Raw genomic sequence first — 19,633 nt, forward strand, 5'->3', positions numbered from 1 at the left:
GAGCTCGAAGTGTTCTCTTTCGGTCTTGAATGTAAATGAGTTTCCTCAATCAGAGGCCCTTACGGGAGATTTGGAAGGTGGAAGCGAGGCAGAGACCGTCTTCTGGCGGCTGAGGATGTTGCTGGGGCAAGCACAGTCAGGAAGATGCTGAGTTGTTCTGCCATAGCATTCTAGTATCCAGAACTTAACTTCGAGGGTATTGAGAGATAGCTGTTGGCAGTGGTTGAGACAGCCTCTTGATTGCTAGATGGCCGCTAAGGCAGTGTATCCTCAAACTCAACTGTTCCTGAGGGTGATCTGATTCCCCCTCCCCTGACTGTGGCAGAGGCTGCAGCTGCCTTGGTGGGTCCCCTTGACAATGTTGTTCTGAGAAACATTTCTGGAGCCCTGGTTAGAACTTGCTTCTCAAGGCTTTCCTATTTCCCAAGTATTTAATGGTCTGGATAAAATCTCCTCCTGCTTAAGAAAGCTAGAGGGGTTTCTGTTCTTTGCAACTGAATCCAGACGGATGCATTCTCCTCTGTGTCATTAGCCTTGAGCACAATGCCTGGCGCGTGTAAAAGGTGAACACATGTTTATTGTTGTAGTCTAAACTAACGGTTATTAATCTTTGATGTGTATCATCAACACCTGGAAGGCTAATAAAGAACACGAAGTCCCAGGCTCATTGAGGTGGAATAGGGCCCTCATTTTTATATTTTTATCAAGTTCCTTAGGAGATTCTAATACTCACCAAAGTTTGAGCAGCTCTGGCTGAAACATTCTCTGAGGCCTCCCAGGGACCAGAGCATGCTTCTAAGCACTTAATACTCAGTGACTCGTTGAAGTCTCGTAGTAACATTAACAGTTGGAAGTAGTATTATCCCCATTTTACAGATGTGAAAACTGAGGCATAAAGAGCTTAGAAAAGTCCCCCAAATCACACCGCAAGTGGTAGATCCTAGCATCTAACCGAAGCATCAAGGAGCTTAGATCATGAGCCCAAGCTCATGACCACTATAGTCTTCTGCTTGGATGATCTCTCTTTGCAGAGCCTAAAGATGGATCTCATTTAAATTTACATCATATTCCTCCGAGTAATTTTTAAAAAACTTAACGATATCTCAGTCTCTCTGACCAGGTCCTTCAGTTACTAAAGAAAAATATTGAGCTAACAAAAATCTTTCCAGCAAAACAACAGTCTCTTGGATAAATGCCAACATATTTCAAAGTCTAATAAAACCTACTTAAATCAAGGAATAGCTTGAAGGAATAATTGCCCTCAGATACAAAACTAATAATTCCCTGAATTTTATTGTCTTTGAAGTGAAGAATAACAAAACTGACCCTTAGGTCCAACCATTTATTAGAGAAAGCATTTATACATTTTCAAGAAGAATATATGAATATAGTATTATTTAGCTACAGAGTCTCACACTCCTTTTTCCTTACTAATCATGTTCCTTACATTCTCAATATTACATCCCTAAGATTTAATAAAATCTGATTATTTCTCTAATACGTAGAAATTAATAATGTCAAAAAAGATATTAGACGATGTCTAGAGGAACTTCTTATAGAGACGTGCACAATGAATAAAAGGAAATATTCTCCCCTCACATACTTTGTAACCTCTTGGTCAAGAGAAGTTCTCACATTTAAATTTTATCATTATTAAAAGGGAGGGGGCTTCCCTGGTGGCGCAGTGGTTTGGGGTCCGCCTGCCGATGCAGGGGACATGGGCTCATACCCCGGTCCGGGAGGATCCTGCATGCCGCAGAGCGGCTGGGCCCGTGGGCCGTGGCCGCTGGGCCTGCGCATCCGGAGCCTGTGCTCTGTGACGGGAGAGGCCACAGCGGTGAGAGGCCCGCGTACCTCAAAAAAAAAAAAAAAAAAAGAGGATTTCTGAAAACTTTTGAAATTTTCATTCCTATCACTAGTGGGGCTTGTAAGACAAAAGTGGGACCTGAATATTTTTGAGGCAAAAATTACCCTCATTTTTCCCAGAGAGGAAATATGAGGCCAAACAAGCTGGGTTCAAATCCCAGCTCTGTTATTATGAACTTTATTGTGACTTTTGACAAGTTACCTAAGATTCAAGTTTTAGTTTCTATAAAACTTAGGGAGGGACTTCCCTGGTGGCGCAGTGGTTAAGAATCCGCCTGCCAATGCAGGGGACAGGGGTTCGATCCCTGGTCCGGGAAGATCCCACATGGCCCGGAGCAACTAAGCCCGTGCGCCACAACTACTGAGCCTGCACTCTAGAGCCCATGAGCCACAACTGCTGAGCCCACGCACCACAACTACTGAAGCCCGTGCGCCTAGAGCCCATGCTCCACAACAAGAGAAGCCACGGCAGTGAGAAGCCCGTGCAACACAACAAAGAGTAGCCCCTGCTCACCGCAACTAGAGAAAGCCTGAGTGCAGCAACAAAGACCCAACGCAGCCATAAATAAATAAATAAATTTATATATATTAAAAAAAAACTTAGGGAAAATAACCCAGACCTTATGAGGTGTTACAAGGGTTAAGTGAGATAATATTAGTTTATTTCCCTCCATGTTGAATCTCTGCAGCTCTGAAACAAAAGAATGAAGGAAGGAAGGAAAGAAGGGAGGGAAGGAGGGAGGGAGGAAGGGAGGGAGAGTGGAAGGAATGGAAGAAAAGGAAAGAAAAAAGATGACAACAAACATCACTCACCAAAATAAAAGTTCTGGAATCATGGGAATGCATGGGATAAATTGTCAGAAAACTCGGGTGTAAATTTGGAGTTCTGCCTCCATCTTCTTATGTGACTTGAAGCAGTTCTTTAATTTTACTGTTGGAAAGAGCAACTTTTCACTCTTGTCAAAAGGAAATGAAATTTTTTTTTTAGGAAATGAAATTTTTGACCTCCCAGCTTTGTTCTAATTCTGACAATCTGTGCTGCAGGAATCTAAAAATTAATCCTTAAAATTTATTTTAAAATTTCCACCTTTACTCATATCCTGAAAATCTTAAAATGTGCTTTTCAACCATCTACGTTTCCTGTCCCTTTTCTTTATTTGTACTGTCAAGAGAAGTTGTTCCAGCAAATGAGTCAGTTGAGACGGAAACATTTATTTTTCTGATGTAATGTGTCAATGATGCTCTTTTAAAGTGTTTCCTGTATGTTTTGATATTAAGTAACATCACACACACACACATACACACACACACACACACACACACACACACACACATGGTCTGAGTAAAATACTAATGGTAAATCAGAGCCACTCTTCCCTTCTCCTTAGAGACTCTAGTTTGATTTTGCCATCTTCCCTTTCTCTTAACAAAAGTGCTGTTTGACATACATTTCATGTTTAGTTCTATGAATTAACTTTGTTTTGCTTTGGGACTCTCATACATTACTTGGGACCCAGCAAAATGGACCATTGGGCCCAGATGCCCAGTCTTGGAAAGGGTTGTGGACCCAGCACAAGAGGTCAGTCCCCAAAAATGCAGTCCAGTTCAGCAGGGACACACCAAGAACAAAAGAACAATGCAGCAGGGTAAAGTGCCAAAGAGTCCCAACAGAAAATCAGAATGGAAATTCTATAGAGAGAGTCAGGATGTTAGGGAGACAATGAGGGGTCAAAGTAGAATGGGACTCCACGGAGGGAGGAATGTACAAGGGCTGTTAAAGACCTATGTTAAGAACATGAATACCTCTTGTGTTGGTTAATTTTATGTGTCACCCTGGCTAGGCGTGTCCTAACACTAATTTGGTCAAACCCTAATCTAGAAGTTGCTGTGAAGGTCTTTGGTAGATACGGTTAGCCTCTATAGTCTGTTGACTTTAAGTAAAGCAGGTTGGCCTCCATAATGTGGGTGGGCCTCATTCAATCCGTTGTAGACCTTAAGAGCAAAAACGGAGGTTTCCTGGAGAAGAAGCAATTCTGCCTCAAGACTATAACCTAGAAATTTTGCTTGAGTTTCCAGACCGTTGCCCTGTGGATTTTGGACTCAAGATTACCACATCAACTCTTACTTGAATTTCCAGCCTGCTGACCTGCTCTACAGATTTCAGGCTTTCCAAGCCCCACAGTCATATGAGTCAATTTCTTAAAATCTGTCTATCTGTATCTGTATGAGTGAGTATAGATTTCTATCTCTATATCTATGGGTTCTCTTCCTCTAGAAAATCCTGACTGATAAGATCTCTGTTGTCATTGTTCTTCTCTAATGCAAGGATATACAGTTTGGAAGACTCTCCTGGCCTGAAAATTTGGGTTTAAAGCTGCAAGACCCCAGCCAAGCAGCCCTGCCTGGAGAAAATTGGAAATGGTCATTTTTTTTCTTTGACCAGCCCCTAAGAAATGTCTGCTACCTTCCAGGAACCTTATTTGGTGCCAGACTTATTTTGGTTCCCCCCAAAGCAGACTCTGAAATAAGAATTTGAGTGTAAATAGTGTGGGGAAGTAGGGAAGTGAGACAGGATAGGAAGACAAACAGGGTATGTTAGTAAGTAGGGTACAGTTGCAGGCTAAAGTTCAATGCCACAGAGACTTCTAGAACACTGTATGCTCTGGGGGCATACAGCTGTGTATCAAGGATACAAATTTTGCATTAATTTTCTAGATGTTGCACTATTTAAAATATTTTTACATTAAAATAAACAGACGCATATCTTGGAATACCTACACAGTCTTGTGAATTTTTGAGATAAAGCATGAAAACTCCAAGTATTTTGAGCTATTTGAGAACCACTCTTTTAGTTCAGTCTTTGTCTTTTCCGCTCTTTATCAAACATGTAACTCAGTTTCCCATTTGAAGGCTTCTCCTTGCTGTGACATCCACTTCATTCCAGGGTTCATGGCCTTGCTCCTTCCACTGCATAGAGCTTATCTCAGGCTTAAGTCCTGGTAACAGACCTGTCAGCCCCTTCCCCAGGACCCCTTCTTGTTAACAGCCTCTGCAGTGGGCCTGCTGGTTATTCACTACACGGCCGTGCTCTGCCCTTCACTGGCTCTGCTCCCAGATGACTGGGTCTCTGACATATGGTTTTTGATATTCTTCCCAGGTCTATGACTTGATCCTAATTCCTCATCTGCATCCATAGGGACAACTTGTTTCCTTCCATAGTGGATAGAGACAGGCCCTACTACGATCTTCAATTGGGTCTCTAGGACTTAATATTGTAGCTGTCTTATTCTGATATATATGCTTGTCTTGTAAATGTCACTATGCCTTCAAGAAAACTGCAAAAACAACAACAACAAAAAGATGGCAAGGAGGTGCTGCAGGGAAGGCCACATAAAATGGAGAAGAAGCAGAGTTGTAATCATAGAAATGAAGAGAAAACGAGCTAGGTAGATCCTGCTCTACTTGGTTCCCTGAAACTTAGAGGAAGAGCCTGGAGAAACTAGGACATCACTTGGCAGCAGTAAATCTCTTTCTCCCCAAGCACTGCAGCTTGTATTGAAGAATAGGTTTTTTCTAATGTTCACTTCTGCTTGTACCACCAGAGAGAATAACCTAGAATTTCAATAGAGTGGTTGCTAGATACAGAGAGCCCTTCATCGAAAGTCATTTATGCGCAGAAATATAGATCAATGGAACGGGATAGAAAGCCCAGAGATAAACCCATGCACATATAACTTATCTTTGGTAAAGGAGGCAAGAATATACAGTGGAGAAAAGACAGCCTCTTCAATAAGTGGTGCTGGGAAAACTGGACAGCTACATGTAAAAGAATGAAATTAGAACACTTCCTAACATCATACAGCAAAATAAACTCAAAATGGATTAAAGACCTAAATGTAAGGCCAGACACTATAAAACTCTTAGAGGAAAACATAGCCAGAACACTCTATGACATAAATCACAGCAAGATCCTGTTTGACCCACCTCCTAGAGAAATGGAAATAAAAACAAAAATAAACAAATGGGACATAATGAAACTTAAAAGCCTTTTGCACAGTAAAGGAAACCATAAACAAGACGAAAAGACAACCCTCAGAATGGGAGAAAATATTTGCAGATGAAGCAAATGATGAAGGATTAATCTCCAGAATTTACAAGCAGCTCATGCAGCTCAGTATCAAAAAAACAAACAACCCCATCCAAAAATGGGCAGAATACCTAAACAGACATTTCTCCAAAGAAGATATACAGATTGCCAACAAACACATGAAAGAATGCTCAACATCATTAATCATTAGAGAAATGCAAATCAAAACTACAATGAGATATCACCTCACACAGGTCAGAATGGCCATCATCAAAAAATCTACAAACAATAAATGTTGGAGAGGGTGTGGAGAAAAGGGAACCCTCTTACACTGTTGGTGGGAATGTAAATTGATACAGAATGTAAATTGATATGGAGAATAGTATGGAGGTTCCTTAAAAAACTAAAACTAGAACTACCATATGACCCAGCAATCCCACTACTGGGCATATACCCTGAGAAAACCACAATTCCAAAAGAGTCATGTACCAAAATGTTCATTGAAGCTCTATTTACAATAGCTAGGACATGGAAGCAACCTAAGTGCCCATCAACAGATGAATGGATAAAGAAAGTGTGGCATGTATATACAACAGAATATTGCTCAGCCATAAAAAGAAATGAAATTGAGCTATTTGTAGTGAGGTGGATGGACCTAGAGTCTGTCATACAGAGTGAAGTAAGTCAGAAAGAGAAAAACAAATACCATATGCTAACACATATATATGGAATCTAAAAAAAATGGTCATGAAGAACCTAGGGGCAAGACGGGAATAAAGTCGCAGACCTACTAGAGAATGGACTTGAGGATATGGGGAGGGGGAAGGGTAAGCTGTGACAAAGTGAGAGAGTGGAATGGACATATATACACTGCCAAATGTAAAACAGATAGCTAGTGGGAAGCAGCCGCATAGCACCGGGAGATCAGCTTGGTGCTTTGTGACCACCTAGAGGGCTGGGATAGGGAGGGTCGGAGGGAGGGAGACGCAAGAGGGAAGAGCTATGGGAACATATGTATATGTATAACTGATTCACTTTGTTATAAAGCAGAAACGAACACACCATTGTAAAGCAATTATACTCCAATAAAGATGTTAAAAAAAAAAAAAGAAAGTCATTTATGCAGAAGCTGCTTTCTTCACATGTCACCAAGTTTTTTGTTTTGTTTTGTTTTGTTTTTACGGTACTAGGGCCTCTCACTGTTGTGGCCTCTCCCGTTGTGGAGCACAGGCTCCGGACGCGCAGGCTCAGTGGCCATGGTTCACGGGCCCAGCCGCTCCGCGGCATGTGGGATCTTCCAGGACCCGTGGGCAGGAACCCATGTCCCCTGCAGCGGCAGGCGGACTCTCAACCACTGCGCCATCAGGGAAGCCCACATGTCACCAATTTTTGTCTTCTTTTTTTTTTTTACAATAACATTTACAGATATTTTGCTCTTGCCACATAATCTTTTACTCATAGACCTTATTTTACAAGTGGGTCTTCTTACTTGGTTTTAGCTTTTAAAATAGCGTCATGATACTGAGAAGTTGCTACATTGAGAAGTACTATAATTTAGATTCTGGGTCTTAAACTGCACACAATCAACTCTGTGTGAATGGTAAGTGATCTGAATATTGCCTAACTCTAATGGTTTTAATTTATTTGTAGTCTGGCCCCAATATCAGTCAGGGAAGTTCATTTATAAGTGTTCATATCATAGTAAAATTTTACACTGAAGTCATTTTGGACAATATAGCAGCATCAACAAGCAATCCTTCTCCCTCATCTTTCTCCCAGGATTGAGAATAAAGCACCGAATTATTTCTTGCCAGAGTCTTTTGTAACTAGAGGTGGTTTTGTGAGAGAGCTTAAGGCAATAAGTAGCATGGAGTATTCTTGGGGGCTTCTTGGAAAAAAATAGTTTTTCCTCAAGAAAGAGAGACATACACAGTCATTGAAAACTCTTATTTCCTCCCTCCCTGCCTTTGTAGGCAGCAGTAGGAGAACATGTTACTTGGAACTGCAGTAACCATCCTGAGACTGAAGCAATAAGCTAGATGGTGAAAGCCAGCATGCTAAAGATGGCAAAATGGAAAAGAAAAGGAGAGCTCAGATTCTTGATGATGTTGCTGAGGCACTGAACCAAACTTGGGACACTCTTCCAGATTTGTTGTTAATAATAAGTATCCTATAATTTAAACCACTGTTACTTGGATTTTCTCCTGAGAGTTTTATAATTTACAAGGAGTCAGCACAGTTCCTGAGATTGCTCACAGAGCCAGTAGCTCAATCTTCCCGTTTCACACACAGTTGCTTGGGACCAGAGGAAGAAAAAAAAAATGGGGAGTGGAGGATAGCGTGGTCTGATACTCAGCCTGGACTCAGAAATGAGGTATGGCTGCCTTGTAAAGAGAGGTGGCAAACAGAATCAAAGGGGCTTTTTTCATGAGGGCTTTGGTGACCCTTGGGGTTTAAGCACCTGTGGTGTTTTGCAGCTTTAAGATCACCAAGAAGCAGCACCCTGGACAGTGGCCTGGGGGGCATCAGACATCACCCAAGTGAGCAGAGGGGGTAACAAGCAGAATTTTTCTTAAGCACACCTGTGTCGTTTCCTAACAACTCTCAGGAGTGACAGGAAGAGACTTTGAAGAGGAGCCTGAGGTCTTGTGCTAGCAAGTGGGGCTGCATATCCATGACAGGTAGTTGATATCTCTACGAGCTCATTTGTTCCCAAACACAGCGAGATCTGTGACATTCGTGATACACACAACACACATAATAATTGTTATTTCAGTAAATTCCTGACGATATACAATTCAAGCCATTCTGCAGACACAACATGCTAAAAGCAGTGTCTCCTTCTAAAATAACAGCTGAAAATCATTTTCATTGTAGATTGTAGAGTTTATGCAAGCCACACTCATGTGAATAAAGTAAGGACATGTTCTGTTATACCCTGAAGCATGCCTTGTTTTTGCTGGCAGGGTGTTTTTGATGTGGTCCACACCCTTGCCTCTGTGAAGTTACTGGTCAGTGATTTTAAATGCATCCCCTCACCCACAGTGAAATCTGACACTACATTGTATGTAAAATAAATCAAAGCAGTGCAGGTCTGAGAAAGTCAAGATTGGGTACAGGGCCTTATACCTGTTGGCCCAGAGTACTTCTGCTCTGAATTTGAGGCAATTTCAAGGCGGCTTCTCTCTGCATCTAGTTTGCTGTTGTCTCCGTTTATACAGTTTTAACCATTCAGATTATTTGGACCCCTTTTGCTATCATTTGTTAGTCTGGGTCATTGAGAAGTACTATAATTTAGATTCTGGGTCTTAAACTGCACACAATCAACTCTGTGTGAATGGTAAGTGATCTGAATATTGCCTAACTCTAATGGTTTTAATTTATTTGTAGTTTGGTTCACTCTAACATGTCAGAAATAGAGTGTTTTCCCAATCCTCAACCACACTAGGTAGAGTAAGAATTTCCAAGGTTAAGTTCTCCCTTGAGGGATAAATATGGGAATCTGCACCTTCAATGACTCTAAAGTAATAAAATGTCCAGATACACAGGTGGGAGGGGCCTGTCTACAATTCCAGCTCTTTATGTGCTGGCCTTACCATCCCTTTGGGACTGAGAATTCCTTGAGAGAGAGGACCATTTCTTACTTGTATTCCTTGCCATTCCTAGCACAGAGCAGGTGTTCTGAAAAGTCTGGCTAAATCAAATTGAAAAAAAACAGAGAACCGAGGGCATTCTAGAATTGAATTATACTCCAACACACCCGCTTCTATGTACGTGAGAAACACTTTTTTAATGTTAGGATTAAATTTTGTTTTTGCTTGGGCATGCCTTCAGAATCAAATCTGAACTTCTTAATTGCTGCTTTAAGACTGAAAATTGTTTTCTCTTTAAAAGAAAAGTTTTTAAAGCCTCTATCTGTGCAAAGAATTGTGCTGGCTACTTTCACATGTTTTGCTACATTTCTTTAGGTACTTTCTATTCCCTTGTCAATTGAACTGAGCATTGTTTTTGCCAAATAATCTCAATTTAATATTTATTGATTTTTAATACTAGGTACACTATCCCCTCAGGTGGGTATTTTATCCTCTTGTTACAGATGAGAAAGCTGAAACTCTGATGACGGAAGGGACTCATGCAGTTCCAAGGCTACAGAGTAGGAGGGAAGCTAGACCATCTTCTGACTCGACGCACCATGCCTTTTCTTCGGCTCCATGGTTTCATTTCTTTCCCTTTAGTTATCTCTTTAGTTATTAATCACTTCACCCTTTTCAATCTCAAAAGAACTTTCTCCACAGTTTTCTTTTTTTGTTCATAGTGATGTTTGTGCCGGAGATTCCTGAATGGGTGGGGTGTTGGGATGGAGGGACTGTAAAGAGTTGAAGAGATGTACTCATCTACGAGTTTGAGAAATTCTGAGTTGTGGGAGAACGTTTTGTAGAGTCTGTCATTAATTGCCTTAAGTACTTTTTTGTTCCTTGCCTGCCTCATTCCAAAGATGTTTTAATAAACGAACCTGACCAAACAGGTTATTTGGAATTTGTATTTACCATCACAATATTCTGAACAGTTGTGTTGTGAAGACCAGGGTACTGTGCATAGATGCCAGAGGTCCGGTCCCTTTGAATTGTTATTGTTTACCTGGTTTAGTCCTTTGCTATTCAGAATATAGTCCTTGGGCCACCAGGGTCACCATCTCCTGGGAGCTTGCCAGAAATGCAGATTAGCAGGTCCCACCAGAGGCCTATTGAATCAAAAGCTCTCTCTTGATGCCTAAGCACATTAAAATTTAATGCACTAGTTTTTGCAGCAATCTTGGTCTGTTTTCTTGGAATCTACACCTTCTCTGCTTAAAATATATGCACACACACGTTTGAAATTAATTCTTTATTATTTTGGTGAGGTTATTCTAATACATGTATTGTTCCATAGGCCTTATATTAGCTGGCTTTTGGAATGCCATTCAACTAATTAAATCAGCTACTTCTAGTTCTCTTAAAAAATTTTGCTATGTTACTTTGATGTCAAGAACCATGTTTTATTTACCTTTGTGTCCACAGTTTCTTGTATGTAAATGCTCAATAGGTTGAAAGCTGAATGACTTTTGAATTGATTTTTTTTTTTTTTTTTTTTTTTTTTTTTTTTTTGCGGTACGCGGGCCTCTCACTGCTGTGGCCTCTCCCGCCGCGGAGCACAGGCTCCGGACGCGCAGGCTCAGCGGCCATGGCTCACGGGCCCAGCCGCTCCGCGGCATGTGGGATCTTCCCCGACCGGGGCACGAACCCGTGTCCGCTGCATCGGCAGGCGGATTCTCAACCACTGCGCCACCAGGGAAGCCCCTTGAATTGATTTTTGATTGAACGAATGACTGCATGGAAGAAGAGAAATCTAGATGGCACATTCCTTAAGGCTGGGACAATGTCTTAGCTATCCTGGAATTGCCAATGCTTCACAGAAAACCTATCAATAAATGCTTCTTGGTTAAGTTGTAGCTGTTAGATAAGGAGATGCTGTCTATTTATTCCTGGCATAAGACCCCAAAGAACAGAATGAGAAGGGGGAAAAAATGGAGTGCTAAGTATAGTACTAGGCCCCCTCACAATTGTTACCTCAGCTAATCATCAGAGCATCTTGTCAACTGGGTATTATTTTACTAAGGCGGAAACTGAGTTCTGAAATTTAAGCACCTCGCCCAAGTTCACACAGCTAGCATCACAGCCTCATAATTTTTGGAAGTCATTTGCCACGTCTTTGTGTGCACTGCCCTGGTTCTGTAGAGATTGGAAGGTTATTATTTTCCTTTACAATATTTTCCTATTATTTTCCTTTATAATAAAACACAAAATACACAACTTTCTGATTTCCCCTGGTGCATCAGAGGCGCTGTGGCTCTAGAGGAAAGAGCTCCTCCTCTTGCCTTTCAACAACAGACCAAGCAGGAACAATGGAGTGAAAAGCTACTCCCCTCCCCCCACCCCGCAGGTCGTTTTCTGCCAGCGGAACGCAGGGGCTGGAACCTTCAGGCGTGGGGGGGACCAGAGAGGAACGGACGCACGGCCCGGCAGTTGCCTGGTAACGCCCGCTGGAGGAGTCCCTGCGTAATAAGGTCCCCGAGAAGTGTCACTGGCCCTGATTGGGATCCCGTACGTAGCCGGTTCTCTCCCAGCTAGCGGCCTGCCCCCGCTGCTTGGCGGGCTAGGACAGGGGAAATGTTGCAGGAGGAGTCGGATCTCGCTCTCATTATTGCCCAGATAGTCCAAAAGCTCAAGGGCTCCAATTTGTACGCTCAGTTGGAACGGCAGGCCTGGGTAAGTGAGGCTGAGTGGGAAGGGATGGAGACCAGCGGGGCCGTGGCGGTGCTTCGGCCTCCTTCTGCACCCCGCTGACCTAAGCCGAAGCCCGCCTCGGGTCTCTCCAGCTCCGCTCCTGGGCAGGGAAAAACCCCCCTTCCAGGTGTAAGCTCCACTTGCTCAGCTTCGGGCGTGAGAGTAGTAGATTTTTTTTTTTTTTTTTTTTTAAAGAAAGGTGGGGCACGTCACGCCTTTCTTCAGGCCAGAGAACCGCTGAGGCTATTCATTCAATTGTAGTCCTTTACAGGGTCTAATTTTTTAAGCTGCTGGCGTCAGTGGAGGTAGGTTGGACTACTTTTTCCATCCTGTAGGTGGGTTTGAGCCCCCAGGTACATTTTGGCTTTCGCGTCTATATATCACCTTCTTGCACTCTACCCTCCCTGCAATGATTGCCCGTCTAACCGTCCACTGGGCGTTTATCGAGTATTTTCTAATATGCTAAGTTCTTTGGATGCAAAGATTGATCAGGAGATCTTTCCCTTTTTTTTGTGAATGTGATAAATGGAACCATACAGTATGTAAAATTTTGTGCCTGGTTTCTGTCATTTTGCATAATGCTTTTGAAATTCATTCGTGTTGTTGGTATTTCAGTAGTTCTGTTCCTTTTTATTGTTGAGTAATATTTCATTGTTTGGATGTACTACGATTTGTTTATCCATTCATTGGTTGCTGGGCAGTTTTGGTTATAGAGCTAAGGGTTGTTTCTGTTTATAGAGATTATGAGTAAAGCCAATACATGTTTTCTGGTATAGTTTTTTTTTTTTTTTTTTGTGCGGTACGCGGGCCTCTCACAGCTGTGGCCTCTCCCGTTGCGGAGCACAGGCTCCGGACGCGCAGGCTCAGCGGCCATGGCTCACAGGCCCAGCCGCTCCGCGGCATGTGGGATCTTCCCGGACCGGGGCACGAACCCGTGTTCCCTGCATCGGCAGGCGGAGTCTCAACCGCTGCGCCACAAGGGAAGCCCTTTGTTTTGGTTTTTAGTTTTCTTTTCTCTTGGATAAATACCTAGGAGTGGAATTGCTGAGTTGTATGGTAAGTGTATGTCTATAAGAATCTGCCAAACTTTTCCAAAGTGGCTGTATTATTTTGCATTTCCACCAGCAGTTATGAGGATTGTTCTGCATCCTTGCTAGTGCTTGATGTCAGTTTTTAATTAATTAATTTTTATTTATAATTACACTCCTCTAGTAGGAGCATAATGATATCCCATTGTGGCTTTAACTGCATTTGCCAAATGACTAAAGATATTGAGCATCTTATCAAATGTTTATATCTCCTTTGGTGAAGTAGTCTGTTCAAATATTTTGCCTATTAAAAAAATTGTGTTTGTTCTCATATTGTTGAATTGTAAGGATTCTTTATATATGGCATAAGTCCCTTATCAGATATGCAGCTTGCAAATACTTTCTCCCAGTCTGTGGTTTATCTTTTCATTTTCTTAACTGGGTCTTTCAAAGAGTAGAAATTTAGAATTTTGAAGACATACATTTTTATCAATTTCTTTCATGATTTGTGCTTTTTGTGCCCTGCCTAAGAATCTTTGCCTCCCCCAAGGTCTCAAAAAGCTTCTCCACAGTATGGAGGTTCCTTAAAAAACTAAAAATAGAACTACCATACAACCCAGCAATCCCACTACTGGGCATATACCCTGAGAAAACCATAATTCCAAAAGAGTCATGTACCAAAATGTTCATTGCAGCTCTATTTACAATAGCCACGACATGGAAGCAACCTAAGTGCCCATCAACAGATGAATGGATAAAGAAGATGTGGCACATATATACAATGGAATATTACTCAGCCATAAAAAGAAACGAAATTGAGTTATTTGTAGTGAGGTAGATGGACCTAGAGTCTGTCATACAGAGCAAAGTAAGTCAGAAAGAGAAAAACAAATACTGTATGCTAACACATATATATGGAATCTAAGAAAAAAAAAAAAAGGTCATGAAGAACCTAGGGGTAGAACGGGAATAAAGACACAGACCTACTAGAGAATGGATTTGAAGATATGGGGAAGGGGAAGGGTAAGCTGTGACAAAGTGAGAGAGTGCTTTGGACATATATACACTACCAAACGTAAAGTAGATAGCTAGTGGGAAGCAGCCGTATCATAGCACAGGGAGATCAGCTCAGTGCTTTGTGACCACCTAGAGGGGTGGGAGGGAAGGAGACGCAAGAGGGAAGAGCTATGGGAACATATGTATATGTATAACTGATTCACTTTGTTATAAAGCAGAAACTAACACACCATTGTAAAGCAATTATACTCCAATAAAGATGTTAAAAAATAAAAAAAAATAAATGGATCATGTCAGGAGGGAAAACCAGAAAACGATAAATTCCATATGTTTAAAAAAAAGAAAAGAAAAAAAAGCTTCTCCTATGTTTTGTTCTAGAAGGTTTATTAGTTTTAGCTTGCACATTTAGATCTAGAATCCATTTTAAGTCAATATTTGTATATGATGTAATGTAAAGCTTTTTGTTGTTGTTGTTTTTTGCGTGTGTATGTCTAATACCATACCTATTTCTAGTACTTATTTGTTGACAAATCTATCCTTTCTCCACTAATTTTCTTGGCACCTTTGCTGAAAATTGATTTAGTATACACACACACACACACACACACACATGCGCACGCGTGCATGTGCAAATATTTCTTACTCTATTCTGTTCCATTGATCTATTTGTCTATTATTATGCTAATACCACACTGTTTTGATTTTTATAACTTTATAGTAAGTCTTGAAATCAGGTAATTAGTCGTTCAACTTTGTTTCTCTTTTTCAATATTGTTTTGACTACTCTAGGTACTTTGCCATATGAATTTTAGAATTATCTTGTAAATTACTACAAAAAACTTACTGGGATTTGTATTGGGGTTATGTTGAATGTAGAGATCAATTTGGGGAGACTTGACATCTTAACAGTATTGAATTTTCTGGCCAATGAACATGCTTTGTGTCTCCATTTATTCTTATCTGCATTTTCTCTCATCACTGTTTTATAGTTAAGTGCACAAATATTGCACATATTTTATTAAGATTTTCCCCAAGTATTTCATGTTTTTTTGATACTATTAACATGCTGACTTTTTTTCTCATTTCAGTTTCCAATTACTTGTTGTTAGTATACAGAAATAAAATTGATATTTGTATATTTACCATGTATCCTGGGGACTTACTAAACTTACTTGTTAGTTATAGTACCGTTTTTGTAGATTGCTTAGTATTTTCCAAGTATATGTGTCATTTGCGAATAAAGATGTTTTACTTCTTCCTTTCCAATCAGTGTGCCTTTTAGTTCTTTTCTTGCCTTGTTACACTGGCTAGTGACACCAGTGCAATGTTGTATAGATGCTTTTTGTTAGGTTGAAGAAGCTCTCTTCTATTCCTGGTTTTCTGAGTGTTTTATTACTAATTGATGTTGAATTTTGTTAAATACTTTTCTTGTATCTGCTCATGTGATTTTTAAAAATATGTTGATATGGTGAATAATACTATTTGGTTTTGATTGTTGAACCAATTTTGCATTCCTAAGATAAATTCTACTTGGCTATAATGCATTGTCCTTATATATTTCTTGATTCAACTTGCTAATACTTTGTTGAAGATTTTGTGAGTATTTTTTTTTTTTTTTTTTTTTTTTTTTTTTTGTGGTACGCGGGCCTCTCACTGTTGTGGCCTTTCCCATGGCGGAGCACAGGCTCTGGACGCGCAGGCTCAGTGGCCATGGCTCACGGGCCCAGCCGCTCCGCGGCATGTGGGATCTTCCCAGACTGGGGCACGAACCCGTGTCCCCTGCATCGGCAGGCAGACTCTCAACCACTGCGCCACCAGGGAAGCCCTTTGTGAGTATTTTTATAAAGGATATTGGTTTATAGTTTTACTTTAACATCTTTGTCTAGATTTGATATCAGGTAATGCTGATCTCTTAAATTGAGTTGAGAAGTGTTCCCTTCTCTCTTGTTTTCTGGAAGAATTTGTATAGAATTGATATTATTTCCTCCTTAAATGTTTGGTAGAATTCCCAATAACGTTATTGGGGGCTGGAGTTTTCTTTGCGGGAACATTTTTTTTTTTTTTTGCGGTACGCGGGCCTCTCACTGCTGTGGCCTCTCCCGTGGCGGAGCACAGGCTCTGGACGCGCAGGCTCAGCGGCCGTGGCTCACCGGCCCAGCCGCTCCACGGCATGTGGGAATCTTCCCAGACCGGGGCACGAGCCCGTGTCCCCTGCATCGACAGGCAGACTCTCAACCACTGTGCCACCAGGGAAGCTCACGGGAACATTTTTTAATAAAGAACTTAATTTTTAAAACATGTGTGAGGCCATTCAGATTATCTTGTTGAATGTTCCACATGCCCTTGGAAAGCATGAGCATTCTGCTGTTACTGTACTATACATGTCAATTAGGTCAAGTATATTGACAATTTTGTTCAAGTGTTCTATATCTTTACTGAGTATGGAGGCTTCAGTCAGTACAGTCAGGAGCCAAGCTAGGCTTGAGTTTTGTTATTACTGTCATTAGCTTCAGTGTACCACAAGCTTCAAATTCAGTGGGCTGCTGTAACTTTGTGCTTAGAAATAGTCCTGCGGTACTGGAGGGTTTTTCTCAGTGTCTGTATCCTCAGTTTTCATTTGTCTCGTTTGCCTGTGCCACAGAGGGAGGTCTCTCTCCATGCTCTGATCCCTTCCTCAGCAGTAGTCTGTTGTTTGTTACTCAGTCCTAAGCTCATGGTAGATACAGGCGTTTTCTGTCCTCCTGGTCCTGTCTCAGTCCAGGTGCCCTGGGAGTGGGTCTTTGACAATGTTCCTTTCTCTTCTGCTTTTGGCAGCCAAACTTTGCCTTGTGGCAAATAATGGGTGAAAGAGAGATTCCTGCCTCTTTCTAGTTGTGGCTTACCTCTGCTATGTACTGGTACAGGATTTGGGGCCCGTGAGAGTTTTCTTATGTTTCCGCGAGGAAGACAGTTTTTGTATCTATCTCACCCCCAGAAGCAACAAATTATTGCCTCCCTCAGAGGTTTAAGGCCTGTTCCTCAAATGAGAGGAGAGTTTGGGCAAGGTGGCATGGTTGCATGCTTGTTTTGTAGTGGTTGCCTATCCTTTCTTGCACACCTGTGCCACAGAAGGGGGCTCTCTGCAGTTCCTGCTCTCCGTCCTGATGGAGACCTATGGAAGAGAGCATGCAAGTGAGTGTGAATTCCCCTTGGGTTCTGAGCTCCCAGTGTTTCTCAATTGACATGCTAGCCCACATCTCATCAATAACAGTTAACAATTTTAGCTGAATTCTTCGGTAGCCTCCTTTTCCTCCTGTGCTTTGCCAAATATGAAATAGTCTGGAGTCCCATCTGTCTTTAGAGGGGCTTGTTACTCTTTGGAATTTAGTTCACTTGATTGTCTTAAAACTTCAGTTTTTTTGGTGAGTTGAAAAGTTATGATTTTGTAGATTATACCACTTTTTCTCATTGTTAGGGTGGGAGTGATGTTCCTTATTCTGGCTGTCCACATCCTATGCATTAGCAGAAGTCCAATAGTAAGTGCTGAAGGATTGAATCTACGTCAGTGAGAAAGATTGGTCTGTAATTTTCCTTTCTTGTAATGTCTTTGACAAGTTTTATATCAAGGTTATACTGGCCTGATAAAATGGTAGGGAAGTGCTCCCACCTTTTTTCTTTTCTATTTGATACAAAAATGTTTAACTGTGTTATTTCTTTCTTAAATGTTTGGAAGAATTCTCCATTGAAGCCTGTGTCTCAGATTTTCTTTTGAGAAGGTTTTTTATTTTGTTGTGTTTTGTTTTTAATTAGTAGACTTTATTTTTTAGAATGGTTTTAGGCTTACAGGAAAATTAAGTAAAAGGTACAGAGTTCCCATACATCCCCTTTCCTTATATACTGTTTCCCTTATTATTGGCATCTTGCATTAGTGTGGTACATTTGTTACTATTGGTGGACCAATCGATATTGGTACATTATTATTAAAGTCCACAGTTTTCATCAGGGTTCACTGTTTGTGTTGTACAGGTCTATGGGTTTTGACAAATGTATGATACCGTGTATCTACTATTCCAGTATCTTACAGAATAGTTTTACAGTCCTAAAAAAAAATCCCCTGTGCTCCACCTACACATCCCTCCCTCCTTCTAAGCCCCTGGCAACGACTTGGTTTTTACTGTCTCTATAGTTTTGCCTTTGAGAATGTCCTATAGTTGTAATCATAACAGTATGTAGCTTCTTCAAATTGACTTCTTTCACTTGGCAATGTCCGTTATGTTACTGTATGTCTTTTTGTTTCTTGATAGCTTTTTTTTTTCTGGATAATCTTATATTGTGGGAATGTATCAATTTGTTTATACATTCACTATCTGTTGAAGGACATCTTGGTTGCTTCCAAGATTGGCAGTTATGAATAAAACTGGTATAAACATTACTGGGTAGATTTTTGTGTTGATATAAGTTTTCAGCTAATTTTGGTAAATACCAAGAAGCATGATTTCTGGCTTGTATGGTAAAAATTTGGTAGAAACTGACAACTTGTCTTCCATTGTGGCTATACCATTTTTGCATTCTGACCAGCACTGATTGAGAGTTCCTGTTGCTGTACATTCTCACCCGCATTTGGTGTTATCAGTGTTTTAGATTTTGGCCATTCTGATAGGTGTGTTGTGATATCTCACTGTTGTTTTAATCTGCAATTCCCTAGTAACATGTGATATTGAATATCTTTTCATATGTTTATTTGCTGTCTGTATGTCTTCTTTGGTGAGGTGTCCCTTCAGGTCTTTTGCCCATTTTTAATTGGGTGTTCTTATTGTTGAGTTTTAGGAGTCTGTTTTATGTTTTGGGTACAAGTCCTTTATCAGATATGTGCTTTGCAAATATCTTCTCCCAATTTGTGGCCAGTCTTTTCATTCTCTTAGTAGTATCTTTCTCAGAGAAGTTTTTAATTTTAATGAAGTCCAGCTTATCAATTTTTTTCTTTTATGGATCATGCTTTTGGTGTTATGTCTAAGAATTAATCACCAAACTTAGATTTTATCCTATGTTATCTTTTAGAAGTCTTATGGATCTGGGTTTTACATTTATGATCCTTTTTTTTTTTTTGCATGTGGATGACCAGTTGTTCCAGTACAATTTGTTGAAAAGACTGTCTTTGCTCCATTGAATTGCCTTTGCTCTTTTTTCAAAGATCAGTTGACTATATTTGTGTTGGTATTTCTGAGTCTCTATTCTATTCCATTGATCTACTTGTCTATTTTTTAACATTACCACATTGTCTTGATTTTGGTAGCTTTATAATAAGTTGAAGTTTGTCAGTCCTCCAGTTTTGT

General features: G+C 40.7%; 1 protein-coding gene across 2 annotated transcripts in view; it reads left to right on the forward strand.

Annotated features, from left to right (window-relative positions):
- The first annotated feature begins 11,987 nt into the window (after window positions 1–11,987).
- Window positions 11,988–19,633, forward strand: part of TBC1D19 (TBC1 domain family member 19) — a 156,268-nt gene continuing 148,622 nt past the window's right edge. The window contains exon 1 of one of the 2 annotated variants that reach the window (XM_032633641.1): window positions 11,988–12,258. In XM_032633641.1, coding sequence (XP_032489532.1) covers window positions 12,160–12,258 — 99 coding nt within the window. In that variant the 5' untranslated portion in view covers window positions 11,988–12,159. The remainder of the gene's footprint in view (window positions 12,259–19,633) is intronic. The other variant, XM_032633644.1, reaches the window with a different exon arrangement.

This window comes from Phocoena sinus, chromosome 5, assembly GCF_008692025.1.
Source record: "Phocoena sinus isolate mPhoSin1 chromosome 5, mPhoSin1.pri, whole genome shotgun sequence".
NCBI lineage: Eukaryota > Metazoa > Chordata > Mammalia > Artiodactyla > Phocoenidae > Phocoena > Phocoena sinus.